The sequence below is a fragment of the Pongo pygmaeus genome, chromosome 10, assembly GCF_028885625.2.
Source record: "Pongo pygmaeus isolate AG05252 chromosome 10, NHGRI_mPonPyg2-v2.0_pri, whole genome shotgun sequence".
Classification (NCBI taxonomy): domain Eukaryota; kingdom Metazoa; phylum Chordata; class Mammalia; order Primates; family Hominidae; genus Pongo; species Pongo pygmaeus.
Genome location: NC_072383.2, coordinates 24,772,783 through 24,785,631, shown reverse-complemented (window position 1 = coordinate 24,785,631; position 12,849 = coordinate 24,772,783). Strand labels below are relative to the sequence as shown.

General features: G+C 37.5%; 1 protein-coding gene across 20 annotated transcripts in view; it reads left to right on the top strand.

Moving 5' to 3' along the window:
* Window positions 1-12,849, top strand: part of SOX5 (SRY-box transcription factor 5) — a 1,038,078-nt gene that overhangs the window by 814,333 nt on the left and 210,896 nt on the right. For 17 of the 20 annotated variants that reach the window (XM_054445328.2, XM_054445330.2, XM_054445334.2 and 14 more), the window contains 2 exons: window positions 5,674-5,846; window positions 11,002-11,070. In XM_054445328.2, the coding sequence (XP_054301303.1) occupies window positions 5,674-5,846; window positions 11,002-11,070 (242 nt within the window). Of the gene's footprint in view, window positions 1-5,673; window positions 5,847-8,166; window positions 8,366-11,001; window positions 11,071-12,849 lie in introns of those variants that run through there. The other 3 variants (XM_054445338.2, XM_054445339.2, XM_054445337.2) reach the window with 3 other exon arrangements.

The window sequence follows — 12,849 nt, the reverse complement described above, 5'->3', positions numbered from 1 at the left end:
CATTATATTAGGGAATCTGACATGTGCTGCTTCTATGGAATACAGAAGTATAAATGACTGCTATGCCTGCAGTTTTTAGGCATGAAGAAGACTGAAACAATATTTTTGTGTCTTACTTCAGTTATGTTTCATTCTAAGGGGACTGGAGCAGGACTAGGATAGATTAAAAACATACAAGAATGCAAATAACTGAAACATGAAAATAAATTACTGTCAGTCACACACAAGTGAACTCATGACATTAGCTATCTGACTCAGATGGAACAAGTTCATATATACATGACTGTGTCTCCATAGGGTTATACACTATATAGACACGCACATATATAAGTTATGACTCTTAAAAACCTGAATCTAGGTGAATAAAGAGTAGCTCCTTTTTGCTGGGAGGCCTCTGGAGTACTCCAAGGATCTAGTTAATATTCCTTCCACTTTTTTAAAGTCAAGGATGTCTTGTGACTCTTGCTACTTTCTCCATTGTTCACAGACCACTTACTAAGTCCTCTCTAAGCAGTTGGGGATGATCATGAAGAATGTGATAATTTAGAGTGGAAGCCATGGGATGGACTTCTTCATCTCAGTTTAGTACTTTTGTAAAAATGGGGAAGATTTCTTTTGCAAAAGCTTATTTTTTTTTTGTCTCAACTCTCTTAAGCCAAAACTAGAATTCCTATGCATGCTTAAACTTGAGAATGGTTTAAAGGGAAGGGGCTTTATTCTTTATGTCATTCATTAAACGGTGTTAGATGATCTGCTATATGCAATACATATGCTATTTGCCATTACCTGTAGTAGATAATGAGGATAGAAAAGTCAATCATTTACAGTTGCTGCTATTGCAGCTACCTCTCCTGACTTTGGGAGAAAAATGTGAACATAAGATAATACAATGCAATGATTCAATACTATAATAAAGATCTACACGTATGCTGTGTAGATTCCCAAAGAAGAGAACATCTGTTATCCGTGGAAATCAGGAAAAGAGCCACAAAAAACAAGATGCCTGAGCCTGGAGCATGAAGAATGAATGTTTAGGGAGAGACTGGCCCAGGCAAGGCACTTGTTAAGGATGGCATTTGCAAGTGCTTAGAGTGGTGGTGGTGGTGGGGTAATGTTAGAACATTCAGTTGGCTAGAATTTAGGATGCACAGAGGAAGTGGGACAATTAGGTGATATTTTGAAGGACCTCGTTAATTCGTAATAATGACTTGACAGTTTTTTCTGAAGCCAATGGGGAGCAATTGGAGGTCTTTAAACAGGGGAAGTGACAGGACTAGACTCTGACATGACATGACTTTGTTATCTAGAAAGGTAATTTTGGTAACAGTTTTAGAGGATAGATTTGTACAGAGATCAATTGATGACAGGAAGTTCTATTTTAAAAGTTCTATTTTAAAAATTTGTTACAAAAATTCATGAAAAAAGATGACAAAAATGGCAGTGAAGATAGAGAAGGCAGGATGGAACAAGTGCTCTCTCTAAGTCAGTACAACAGTATTTATGTTATGTTATCATTTGCGTAAAAGGCATTCTTATGGGTTGAACTATGCCCTTTCCCCTACCCACCAACCCTAATTTATATGTTGAAGTCCTAATGCCTAGAACCTCAGAATATGAACGTATTCGGAGATAGGATCTTTACAAAGGGAATTAAATTAAAATGAGTTTATTATGGTGGGTCCTAATCCAAGATGACTGGTATCCTTATAAGAAGAGGAAATTTGGACATGGGTGTGTACAGACCGAGACGATGTGAACACATATGGAGAAGACAGACATCTACAAGCCAAGGAAAGAGGCCTGGAACAGATCAACCCTGCTGACAACTTAATCTTAGACTCTAGCATCCAGAACTGTAAGGCAATTTCTGTCTTTTAAACCACCCAGTCTGTGGTACTTTGTTATGGCAGCCCTGGCAAACTAATACAGAAATATTATTGTATATGCTTAAATCTGTGTTATCAAGGATAAGACACACAAAAAATAATAATAGTGGTTACCTTTGAAGGGATAGTGTTGGGAGGAGATCTTTTACTATACACTTTTATCATTATTTACTAATATGAACATAATAATATTGAAAAATATAATTTTAATTAAAATTAAAGGAAAAACAAATCTATTTTGAGGAAAAATTACTGTGATTGATTAATATCAATGCAGGGATGGGCAGTTGAGAAGGAAATGAAGATGTTAATATTTTAGAATGCTGATTGGTAATAAGGCTTTAAAATTACAGGAAAATGGTGAGTTTCATTTTATGCAAGTTGAATTTTATGACTGAGATACACCCTCAGAGATACCCCATTCTGCATCTAAAAATAGGTTAATAGGGCTGGGGGACAATCTTAGGGTTGGCACGTACCTTATTATTTCATTGACTGTGAAACTATGTATTTTAGAACTCAGGAGGTTAAAATCTGTAAAGCATTGTTGAAATATAGTTCTTAGAGTTTGAAGCATGTTAGTTCAAGGACAGAATAGGTAAAGAATGGGACTGGGGAGAATATGGGCATTTATGGGTGGCAGAAGAGGAGTCGGTGAAAAAGACTGAGAAGAAAAGGTTAGCTAAGTAGGAGTCGAAATAGAATGAAATCATGTCTAGGAAGTCATGTGAGCATGCTGAAGATGCAGCAAGATGAGCTGAAGGTTCAAAAAGTTTGAAATGAATATGGACTATAAAATTAGAAATTTTGTTTTAAATTTGAAATCTTATTTATGTCTTTATGACTAAGTGAAAACAAATAATTTTGTTAATCTTTCATATACTTAATGACAAAATGATATTTGTTAATTCTCATCACCAAATATATACAGTTGACCCTTGAACAGCACAGGCTAGAATGCCACAGGTCCACTTATACGTGGATTTTTTTCCCAGCCAAACACAGATCCAAATTACAGTATTCACGGAATGTGAAACCCACCTATGCGGAGGGATAACTTAAGTGGGTTTTGCAGGACCAACTGTAGGTGTTGAGTATGTGCTGATTTGCTTAAGCTTTTAAATTATACTTCTGCATGTTGAGGTGAAATAAGTTTTTTCTGAGTATGGAAGTAATGTAGCAATAACCATTGTGGAAAAATTTTCTAAATACAAAAATATGAATCCTAGCACTTTGAGAGGCTGAGGCGGGCGGATCACGAGTTCAGGAGTTCGAGACCAGCCTGGCCAGCATGGTGAAATCCCATCTCTACTAAAAATACAAAAAAATTAGCCAGGCATGGTGGCATGCGCCTGTAATCCCAGCTACTCGGGAGGCTGAGGTAGGAGAATCACTTGACCCCAGGAGGCGGAGTTTGCAGTAAGCCGAGATTGTGCCACTCTACTCCAGCCTGGGTGACAGAACAAGACTCTATCTCAAAAAAAAAAAAAAAAAAAGAAAAAGAAAAAAAGAAAAAGAAAAAAATTAAAATGACCTATAATTCCATCACTTAGAAATAGCTACTATTAATATGTAGGTAAATTTGCTTTCAGTCTTTATTCGTATAAACATAGACATGGGTACGCATTGAGGTGAGTATACAAATGTTTCATTTCTCTCCAACTGCTTTTAAACCTAGCTTTATATCATAGACTAGATCCCATGTCATTAAATTTTCTTCAGAAATAATTTTTTATGGTTACAAAATACTCTACCATGGATGACCCATAATTATTTGATTATTCTTATTTGACATTTAGGTTGTTTCTAGAATTTCATTTCAAACAATTAGTAATTAAACCACATTTCTTACGATATTTTTGGACTAGATTTTTTTTTTTTAGGCAGTGTATCTCACTGCAACCTCAAATTCCTGGATTCAAGTGATCCTCCCACCTCAGCCTCCCAAGTAGCTAGGATTACAGGTGCATACCACCATGCTCAGCTAATTTTTAAAAAAATTTTGCAGAAATGGAGTCTTGCTATGTTGTCCAGTCTGGTCTTGAACTCTTGGCCTCAAGTGATCCTCCTGCCTGGGCCTCCCAAAACATTGGAATTACAGGCGTGAGCCCCTGCACCCAGCCTTGGGCTAGATTTCTAAAAGCAGAATTATCCTTTGTAGGTTATGCGCATTCTAAGACATGATGTGTATTGGTATTCCTAGTGTGTATTCCTTGAAATGTGGTAGAAATTTACTTCTCTATTAACAATGTAGGAAGATGTTTATCTTGCTAGCATATGAATGTTTTCATTAAGAAAATCTTCCCAAGATATATTTATATTATTTAATATTAGGATATAATAGTCATGTGGCTATTATTCATAGAGTTAATGTTCATTCATTCTGATGGAATCCAAATATCGGAGATATAATGAATTATTAGCAACACATTATTGACCACCTGCCTTGGATAAGGACAGGCATTGATAATAAGAGCATAAGAAATGGTTACTGCCTTATTCACACATTTTCTTTTCTGAATATTTGTTCTCTATGTTATATGTAAAATACGTTAGAACCCTTCTTTCTATTCCAAATGGGCATATAAAAATTATAAGCTACTAACTATAGCTGCTACTTGCTAAAATAGAACAAACTGTTTCAGCCTAAATTGGTAGGAGAAATGCACTGGGGTTAAGAAGGGTGACTGAGTTATAACAGATCCTTCTATCTAATTATGTATACAGGTGGCAAATGCAGTAGTAAAACAGTGCTTAGTGTCTTATGTTTGAAGTGAAAATTGTAATTAAAGAGGGTGTTCTCTCCTACTGGTAGTACTTTATCATAGGGGCCTTGTCTATCTTGTGAGTTCTAAAAGAACAATTAAAAGTGATACTGTTTCCGTTTCAGTGAACAGCACATATTTCCCTTATATGAAATATAAATTTTAACTTAATAACATTCATTGGCATGTTTTAAATATCTTGAGTGTAATATGTATTTTAAATGATTGCCATGACTTCTCCAAATTTTGGATTTATGTATTAGCTTACGTGACCATAAGGTGATGCTAATTTGCCAACCACATTATCTCACAATTGCTATATTTGTGTTCTCAAACTTGAATATTCGCTCAGTTAACTATATTTTATTTTTGAAGATAGACTCTGAATTGGCATATGGGGAATACAGTCTAAAACTTGATTGGCTAAATAGATGTTTGCTCTCTTTTAACATAGAATTCTGAATCTTCAACTTTTTTTTTAAGAAAGGGAGAATCATATCACTAATACTAATGCCTTGACCTCTTAATAACTCTGGCTATTAGTTTTTTGTGTCTTTGTCTTGCCTCTTTAATTAGATGAAAAACTATGGTACTTAAGGCCAAGAACTGTACTTTGGACATCTTTTTATTTCCAGCAGGCCCTAGCATAGACTGTTAAAAACAGTAGATGCTCAGCCAACATTTTTTTTTAATTTACTTATAAAGTAAAAGTTAAAAAAATCTACAGATTATTACTGGTCATAAATGTAAAAACACTCAAAATGTTTGGTCATTATGGTACTTTGTTAGAAGTCCAATGTGCCATCTATTGTGCCAGAGAGCCAGGTTCATTGTGGTATTTTGTAATGGGTAAATTGCCATCACTTTTTACTGTTGCGTGAAAATGTAAAAGAAGTAGGTAATGTTTTTGTGTTTATTGAACTTTATATTTGGACTAGCTCTGTATACAACAGAGCCATTTTCATTGAAATAATTACTTTTTTTCATTTATTTTGTCTGTTTTATTGCTATATGATTTGTAGGGACTCCCGAGAGCTTAGCTGAGAAAGAAAGGCAACTCATGGGTATGATCAACCAGCTGACCAGCCTACGAGAGCAGCTGTTGGCTGCCCACGATGAGCAGAAGAAACTAGCGGCCTCTCAGATTGAGAAACAGCGTCAGCAAATGGAGCTGGCCAAGCAGCAACAAGAACAGGTGAGTAAGAACTAGCGATGCAATCAAATTCCTCAGACATTGCTTTGCCTGCTACTTATAGGCCACTGTCCTAGGCACACAACAATGAATAAGAGTCCCTTCCACCTCCCCAGTTAAATAAATTAAAAGGCCAAAAAAGCAAAACAAAACAAAACAAAATAAAAACCCACCCACAGACAAAACCCAGATTTTAAGATGCTTATTAACTACTTTGGTGGTAAGTAGCGTAGAGGTAATTATAATCAAGGTAAATTCTGATAAATCATGAGAAAAATACCAAAAAAGAACCATGGAGAGTCAAGAGAACATTTTCAACAAGAAACATTTTGAAAGAATTCATTAGAGAGCTGACATTTGAGATACGCTTTGAAGAACTTGTGGGCTTCAACAAGTAAAGTGAGTTTCCAGCTAGGGGCAGGAAGTTCAGTTACAAGGCTATTATAATACTTTAAATTAAAAAGAGTGAGAATCTAAATTAGTTAGGGTAATGACCATGGACAAAGAGATGAAAGAAATAAACAGGTGGAAGAGTTATGGTTAGTAGAATTCTTTGAGTAGGCAAAAGGGAAAGGAAAAGCGTTGAGCCTAGTAATAGGGAGATTGAGAATGCCAATCACCAGAAACAGAGAAAGTCAGGAGAAGAGCAAGTCTGGAAAAGAAAGTAGTTTTATGATGTTGAATTACAGCTCCTGTCAGATTGTCCAGTTGGCGGTATGTGAGAGACAGCTAGAAACACCAATCAGCATTTTGGAAGAGAGCTCAGGTGTTTCTTAGGTTATTTACAGAGAAATGGTGGTTTAAACTCTACTGGAGGAGATAACATTCATTCATTTATTTGACTAATAGTAATCTAGTGCTTCTTATGTGCCAGGCACTGTACTAATTATTGAGGCTATCTCAATTAATCAGAGAGACAAAGACCCTAAATTTTAGTGGAAAGAAAGAGTCAGATAAAGGAGCAGATAAATTAACAAAATGATATTATATAGTGATAAATAATTTGAAAAAATATAAACAGAATAATAAGATAAATGTTGATTGCTATGACAAGGCAATGCTCCTTAGATTGGGCAGCTAGATCTTTCTAAAGCTTTGGCAGTTAAGCTGAGATCTAAATGACATACAAAAGGCAGCCATGTTAATATCGGGGACAGGAGTGTTTTATGCAGAGATGTGGCAGGCTTATAGGCCTTAATTTACAGTGGTAATATTACAAGAAAGCAGAAAGGAACTAAGGGTAGATCCTTGGGAGATACTGGCTTATATAGCTGGCAGAGAAAGGAAAATGAACATATGCAGAAAGAATCAGATATGGAAGTGGGGCCAGGAGTGCAATGTCATAGGAAGCAAAATGGAGATTTTAAGGGGTCATAGGGAACAGTGTTAAATGCTACAGAAAAGTAATCATTCTAATATCAGACTGAAACTACTAGATTTTTCATTTAGATTCTCATTGTTGGCCTTGAAGAGTAAGGCTTCTATGGTGTTTTAGTAGCCGAAATCAGACAATAAAAACTGGAATATACGTAGTAGGAAAATGGAGGCAATGCCTATGAGCTATTAGTTAAAAAAAATTGGTAGTAAATAGAAAGTAAGATAGAGGGGAGGTGACATAGTTTCAGCTTACAGGTAAGTATGGCCCTCTTTTTCAAGGCTAAGTCCTTTCCCTGTTCCATGTTCTGGGCATAGTCCCTTCACCATCCCAGGTGAAGGATGGCCACTATTTAATATTTGTGTGTCTACACCTCCCTGTAGAACCTTCTGAACATCTTTCAAAGTGTAAGGTAGCAGGGTTGAATGGCATGAAGAAATACTCAGTTTATGTTTGAGGAGCTCCTTTTTTCCAGCCCCTTATTTCCATTGTACTCTTCTCTACTTGGTGGTTTATGTCTGCTTAAAAGATGTTAGTTTTATTTTTAATGAAATACCTCATCACTTTCATTAAAGATATATTTGGCTTGGTTTTGGGTATGGCCCATATGCCTCTTGCTTTATCCCTATGATAAAAGAGTTCAGAATGCTTGCCTGTAACAGTATAAAACAACACCACTCTTTTCTTGTCCTTAACTCTTAATCTTTCAGTCAACTGAATTCTGGAGAATCCTAGGAGCTTCAGAAAATGTAGCTTGGCTGGGGATATTTTTTGTAGATAATCCCTATTTGCTTTGGTGGGTCTGAGGGCACACATGTCCTGAAAGATCTAAGCAATGACTGATGGAGAGGAAGCTTCTTTCTTATCTCTTTCACATTCTAGCCCATCCCTGAATATTATAAAAGGATTCTAGAATCCTTTGATTCTAATACTTTCCCAAGACCTCTGACATTCTCCTTGGAACTTTACAAACCCCTAGGTTCTTCAAGAATTTCTCTCCTGTGTTGGAGAGATGTCCTGCAGTGCTGCCTCCACAGCCTGAGAGAAGATCCCTGGTGATAGCTACAGGTCATGTTTCTAGAGCCCGTTCAGCTCTCCCAGCGCTTCTCTACCATACATGGCAGGCATGCACAGTTACCACTCTGTGGTGGGAGATCTTTTCATGAAAGACATTTAATACTTATTATTTAAGGGTCAGGGCAGGTTCATCTTCTCCTGTAGTCTTTTTCTGACACTCCTCCCAGCACTCCCTACTGAGTGCAGAATGTCCCCATTGTGTGTATTCTAATACTCCTGGTATAGCTGTTACAAAAGCTAAAGGACCTGTTTACTGGAGCCTTTCGCCCAGATTCTGAGCTCCATTCCACATTCATCTATTAGATAAATATTCATTGACCACCAATTTGATGCCAGGTTTTCTTCTAGTTAGTGAGAGTAGAGTGGGGAAATAAAACAGACAAAAATCCCTTGCGTACTGAAATCTAATCTAGTTGGGAAGGATAGACAATAAGTAAACCTGTAAACTGTACGTTGCTAAGGATTATGTTGAAAAATTATGCAGGGCATTGGAGATGAGGGTATTATCTGCGGGAATATGTTCTTTTAAAATGGGTGCTCAGAGAAGACATTTTTGACTGAGAACATTTGAGCAGAAACCTGTAGGAAGTGTAGGAGTGAGCCATGGGGCTGTCTAGGCAGAGTATTCCAGATAGCGGGAAAAGTAAGTGCAAAGGCCCAGAAGCAGGAGTATCCTTGGGAGGCAGGAGCATCCTTGGTGTGTACAAGAGGTAGTTAGGAATGCAATGTGTGGCAGGCATGAGGTGATAGGGGATGAGATGAAATCAGAGAGGTAGCAGGAGACCAAATAATATAGGGCCTTGCAGGCATTATATGTACACTGGCTTTTTGCTGAGTGAGAGAGAAGTGTTTTGAAAAGATGAATAGCATGACAAGACATATATATATATGTATATATGTACACACACACACACACACACATATATATACGCACATATATATATATCTACACATATATATATATGTGCGTATATATTTGAGACGGAGTCTCGCGTTGTCACCCGGGCTGGAGTGCAATGGCGTGATCTTGGCTCACTGCAACCTCCGCCTCCCAGGTTCAAGAGATTCTCCTGCCTCAGCCTCCCGAGTAGCTGGGATTACAGGCACCCACCACTATGCCTGGCTAATTTTTTGTATTTTTAGTAGAGATGGGGTTTCACTATGTTGGCCAGGCTAGTCTCGAACTCCTGACCTCGCCATCTGCCCACCTCAGTCTCCGAAAGTGGACTCATATTTTAAAAAGTACTTTCAGGGTACTGGTCTGTGATCGACTATAGGGAGCAGGAGCAAAAGCACAAAGAGCAAATGGAGGCCGTTACAACAATCCAGACGAGAGACACGGTGAACGGAAGAAAGTACGCAGGAGGTTGAAGTGGTCAGGTTCTGAAGTATTCTCAAAGTTCTGTTAAAAGGATTTAAATAGCATTTGAAATATTGCTATGTGGGAGGAAGGAACTAGACTTACTGAAAAAGGTAATCTTCCTTCTACTGTTTCTTTTACCACTTTGAATCTTCAGAAAAAAAAAAAAATTATGGGTCGGGCACGGTGGCTCACGCCTGTAATCCCAGCACTTTAGGAGGCCGAGGCAAGTGGATCACCTGAGGTCAGGAGTTCAAGACCAGCCTGGCCAACATGGTGAAACCGTGTTTCTAGTAAAAATATAAAAAAGTTAACCAGGCATGGTGGTGCATGCCTGTAATCTCAGCTACCCGGGAGGCTGAGGCAGATGAATCATTTGAACTCAGGAGGTGGAGGTTGCAGTGAGCCGAGATTGTGCCATTGCACTCCAGACTGGGCAACAAGAGCAAAACTCTGTCTCAAAAAAAAAAAAGAGAAAAAAATGTATTTTTTTTACACCATATTCCAAAGATAAAATTAAAGCATTAAAATAATTATAATTAAACCATCATCCATAGGGAAATAATTTTTTTTGTGCAGCCAGGTAGATCCATGCTCATCACATGGGTTCTTTTATTCATGGTGATGTGTGAATTTGTTCCTGAATTTTTGACTTTCGGGTATAGGGGTTAAGAGATTTTTTTTTTTTTTTTTTTGTTGAGACGAGTCTCGCTCTGTCACCCGGGCTGGAGTGCAGTGGAGCAATCTCGGCTCACTGCAAGCTCCACCTCTCGGTTCACCCCATTCTCCTGCCTCAGCCTCCCAAGTAGCTGGGACTACAGGCGCCCGCCACCACGCCCAGCTAATTTTTTGTATTTTTAGTAGAGATGGGGTTTCACCGTGGTCTTGATCTCCTGACCTCGTGATCCACCTGCCTCGGCCTCCCAAAGTGCTGGGATTACAAGCGTGAGCCACCAGGCCTGGACAACTCCTCAGTCTTAAACCTTCCCTTCCCCATTTGTGAAACACTCTGTTATAGAAAAGGGCTGAAAAATGTCAAAAGCAGCACCTTCTTAATATATCACTAGGAAGAGGGATGTTTGAAAAACAGACATTTCTTTCTGGGATTGATCACTGCCGTAGTATCTTAGGCTTCATTTGTTTAAGGCCAAAGAAACATAACCGTTCCTAAAGACTAAATATCTTCCTTGATCTTAGGATGAATTGCTGATAATTTAGGAGCACAGACCCATCTATTTTCATCATCTTAATCAGTGTCAAATCAAACTTTGAGAAACAGAACATTAGTAACTTCCCTCCGGGACTACAATATACTTGTAAATTTCTCATGTGCAATTTCTTCACAGATTGCAAGACAACAGCAGCAGCTTCTGCAGCAACAACACAAAATCAATTTGCTCCAGCAACAGATCCAGGTCAGAAATCATAATTTCAATATACTTACAATTAAAAAATATATATATTCTGTTTCTTATCCTTAAATACCTAACTGAAATAACCTCCAAAATAAAAATGACTTTCAGGCTAATTCATGACATAGCACCTCCTCTGCCATGCAAATCTTGCAAATGGTGTCTGTCAGTCTACAGGCCCTACTGTGTCAGGGAGCTTCAATCTAAGCAAGCTAACAGTTATTTTCATTGTATGCTGAGAAGAAATTATTGTAGATAAAGGTTTCATTTTATCTATATTTTAATGTTAAAATGTGTCTATAAATGTTCTTAACTGGGTAGGTGCAGGGAACCAAAGCAGAAAGGTACCTGGGTTTTCAGTTAGAGAAGTAGTACCAGATAGAACTTTTTTATTGCATGCCCGAGAGCCATGTATGATAAAGGTGGAACATAGGGACGGTAATAATTTGGTGTTCAAGTCGATTTACCTGTGGTTTTGCCTGGAGAAAACAAGCCTGAAGGCTGTAGGACCTCCACATTTTTGTTTTTTTGGAAATTTGCAATGATAAGGAGCATCAGTACAGGAGGAAGCAGCTGTGTTGGTAAACAAAAAGAAAAAAAGTTTCCAGTGTTGTCTTGTTTCCACCACTTGCTAGTGTCATAAACTTTGACAAAAGTTCAGCTCTGTTTCCCTTCTGACAATTTACTTTCTGAACAGCACTTACTTCATATAGGGATTTTTGAGGATTAAAGGAAATCATGGATAAAGAGCCTTAGCATAGTGTCAGGGCACACAGTAAGTGCTCAATACTCACTTGCTAGGACTATCAAGGAACCTAATTCATGGAGCTATGAATCCAACCCCATGTAACATCATCCATCTGGAGGCAACTCTTAGCTTTTGAAGTATGCTAATCTGGAGAGAAATTCATGATTCTCTTGAAGTTGTATCTTGAGATCCAACGTATTTTATTAAGTGTAAATATCATAAATGACAGGAAGCAAATGTGTCAAAATTATTTCACTCTTGTATTAATCATGTTTTAACTTCTTTGCCATCCAGATTTCTCCCATTGTATCTAATTGAGTCAGGCACACGTAATTTCAATGGATTTAACAGACCTATCACTGTTCCTTCTTTCTTATTCTATGTGGGATTTTAATGACCCATAGATAGCTTCAGTGAGTCAGTGGAAGTTCAGTGAGATGTTCCAGCCGAGGACCTTTCCCCTCCTTAACTGTAATTATGATCAGCACATTTCTAACATGTTATAATCCATTCATATCTGAAGTGTGGTTATTCATTTCAGTGGTTTAAAACTGTTCATTGAACTTCATGTTGTTCAGAGTACACTGACTTTTTAGTCTATGGTACCTGGTTATCTGCATTTAAAATTTTATTAATTATCAAAGCATAGGTATTAATATTGTTACGGCACTTTCTTATTCTAAGTAAGGTAATTCCATAATCAGCAATGTGGTAGTCACTTGCTTTTACTGCAATCTGACAAGTGTACCAATAGTTTTCGATTTTTGTAATTTCTGTAATACTGAAATAAGTCCTTTGTTAAACAGAATGGCAAAAATAGATTTCAACTCATATTGTAAATGTGTGTAAGGCTCAATAAACTGTTCTGACCAATTAGATTAGCCAACACCTTCAGTGCTTTCTTAGGAATTATTCCACAATTATGACCACTACATTGACAATGTGGATTTTAAGCCCTGTCATAATCACAAAAAGTTGAAATGGATGGATTCTTGCTTCAGAGCATGAAGCACTATAATTTATAAGTCAGAACA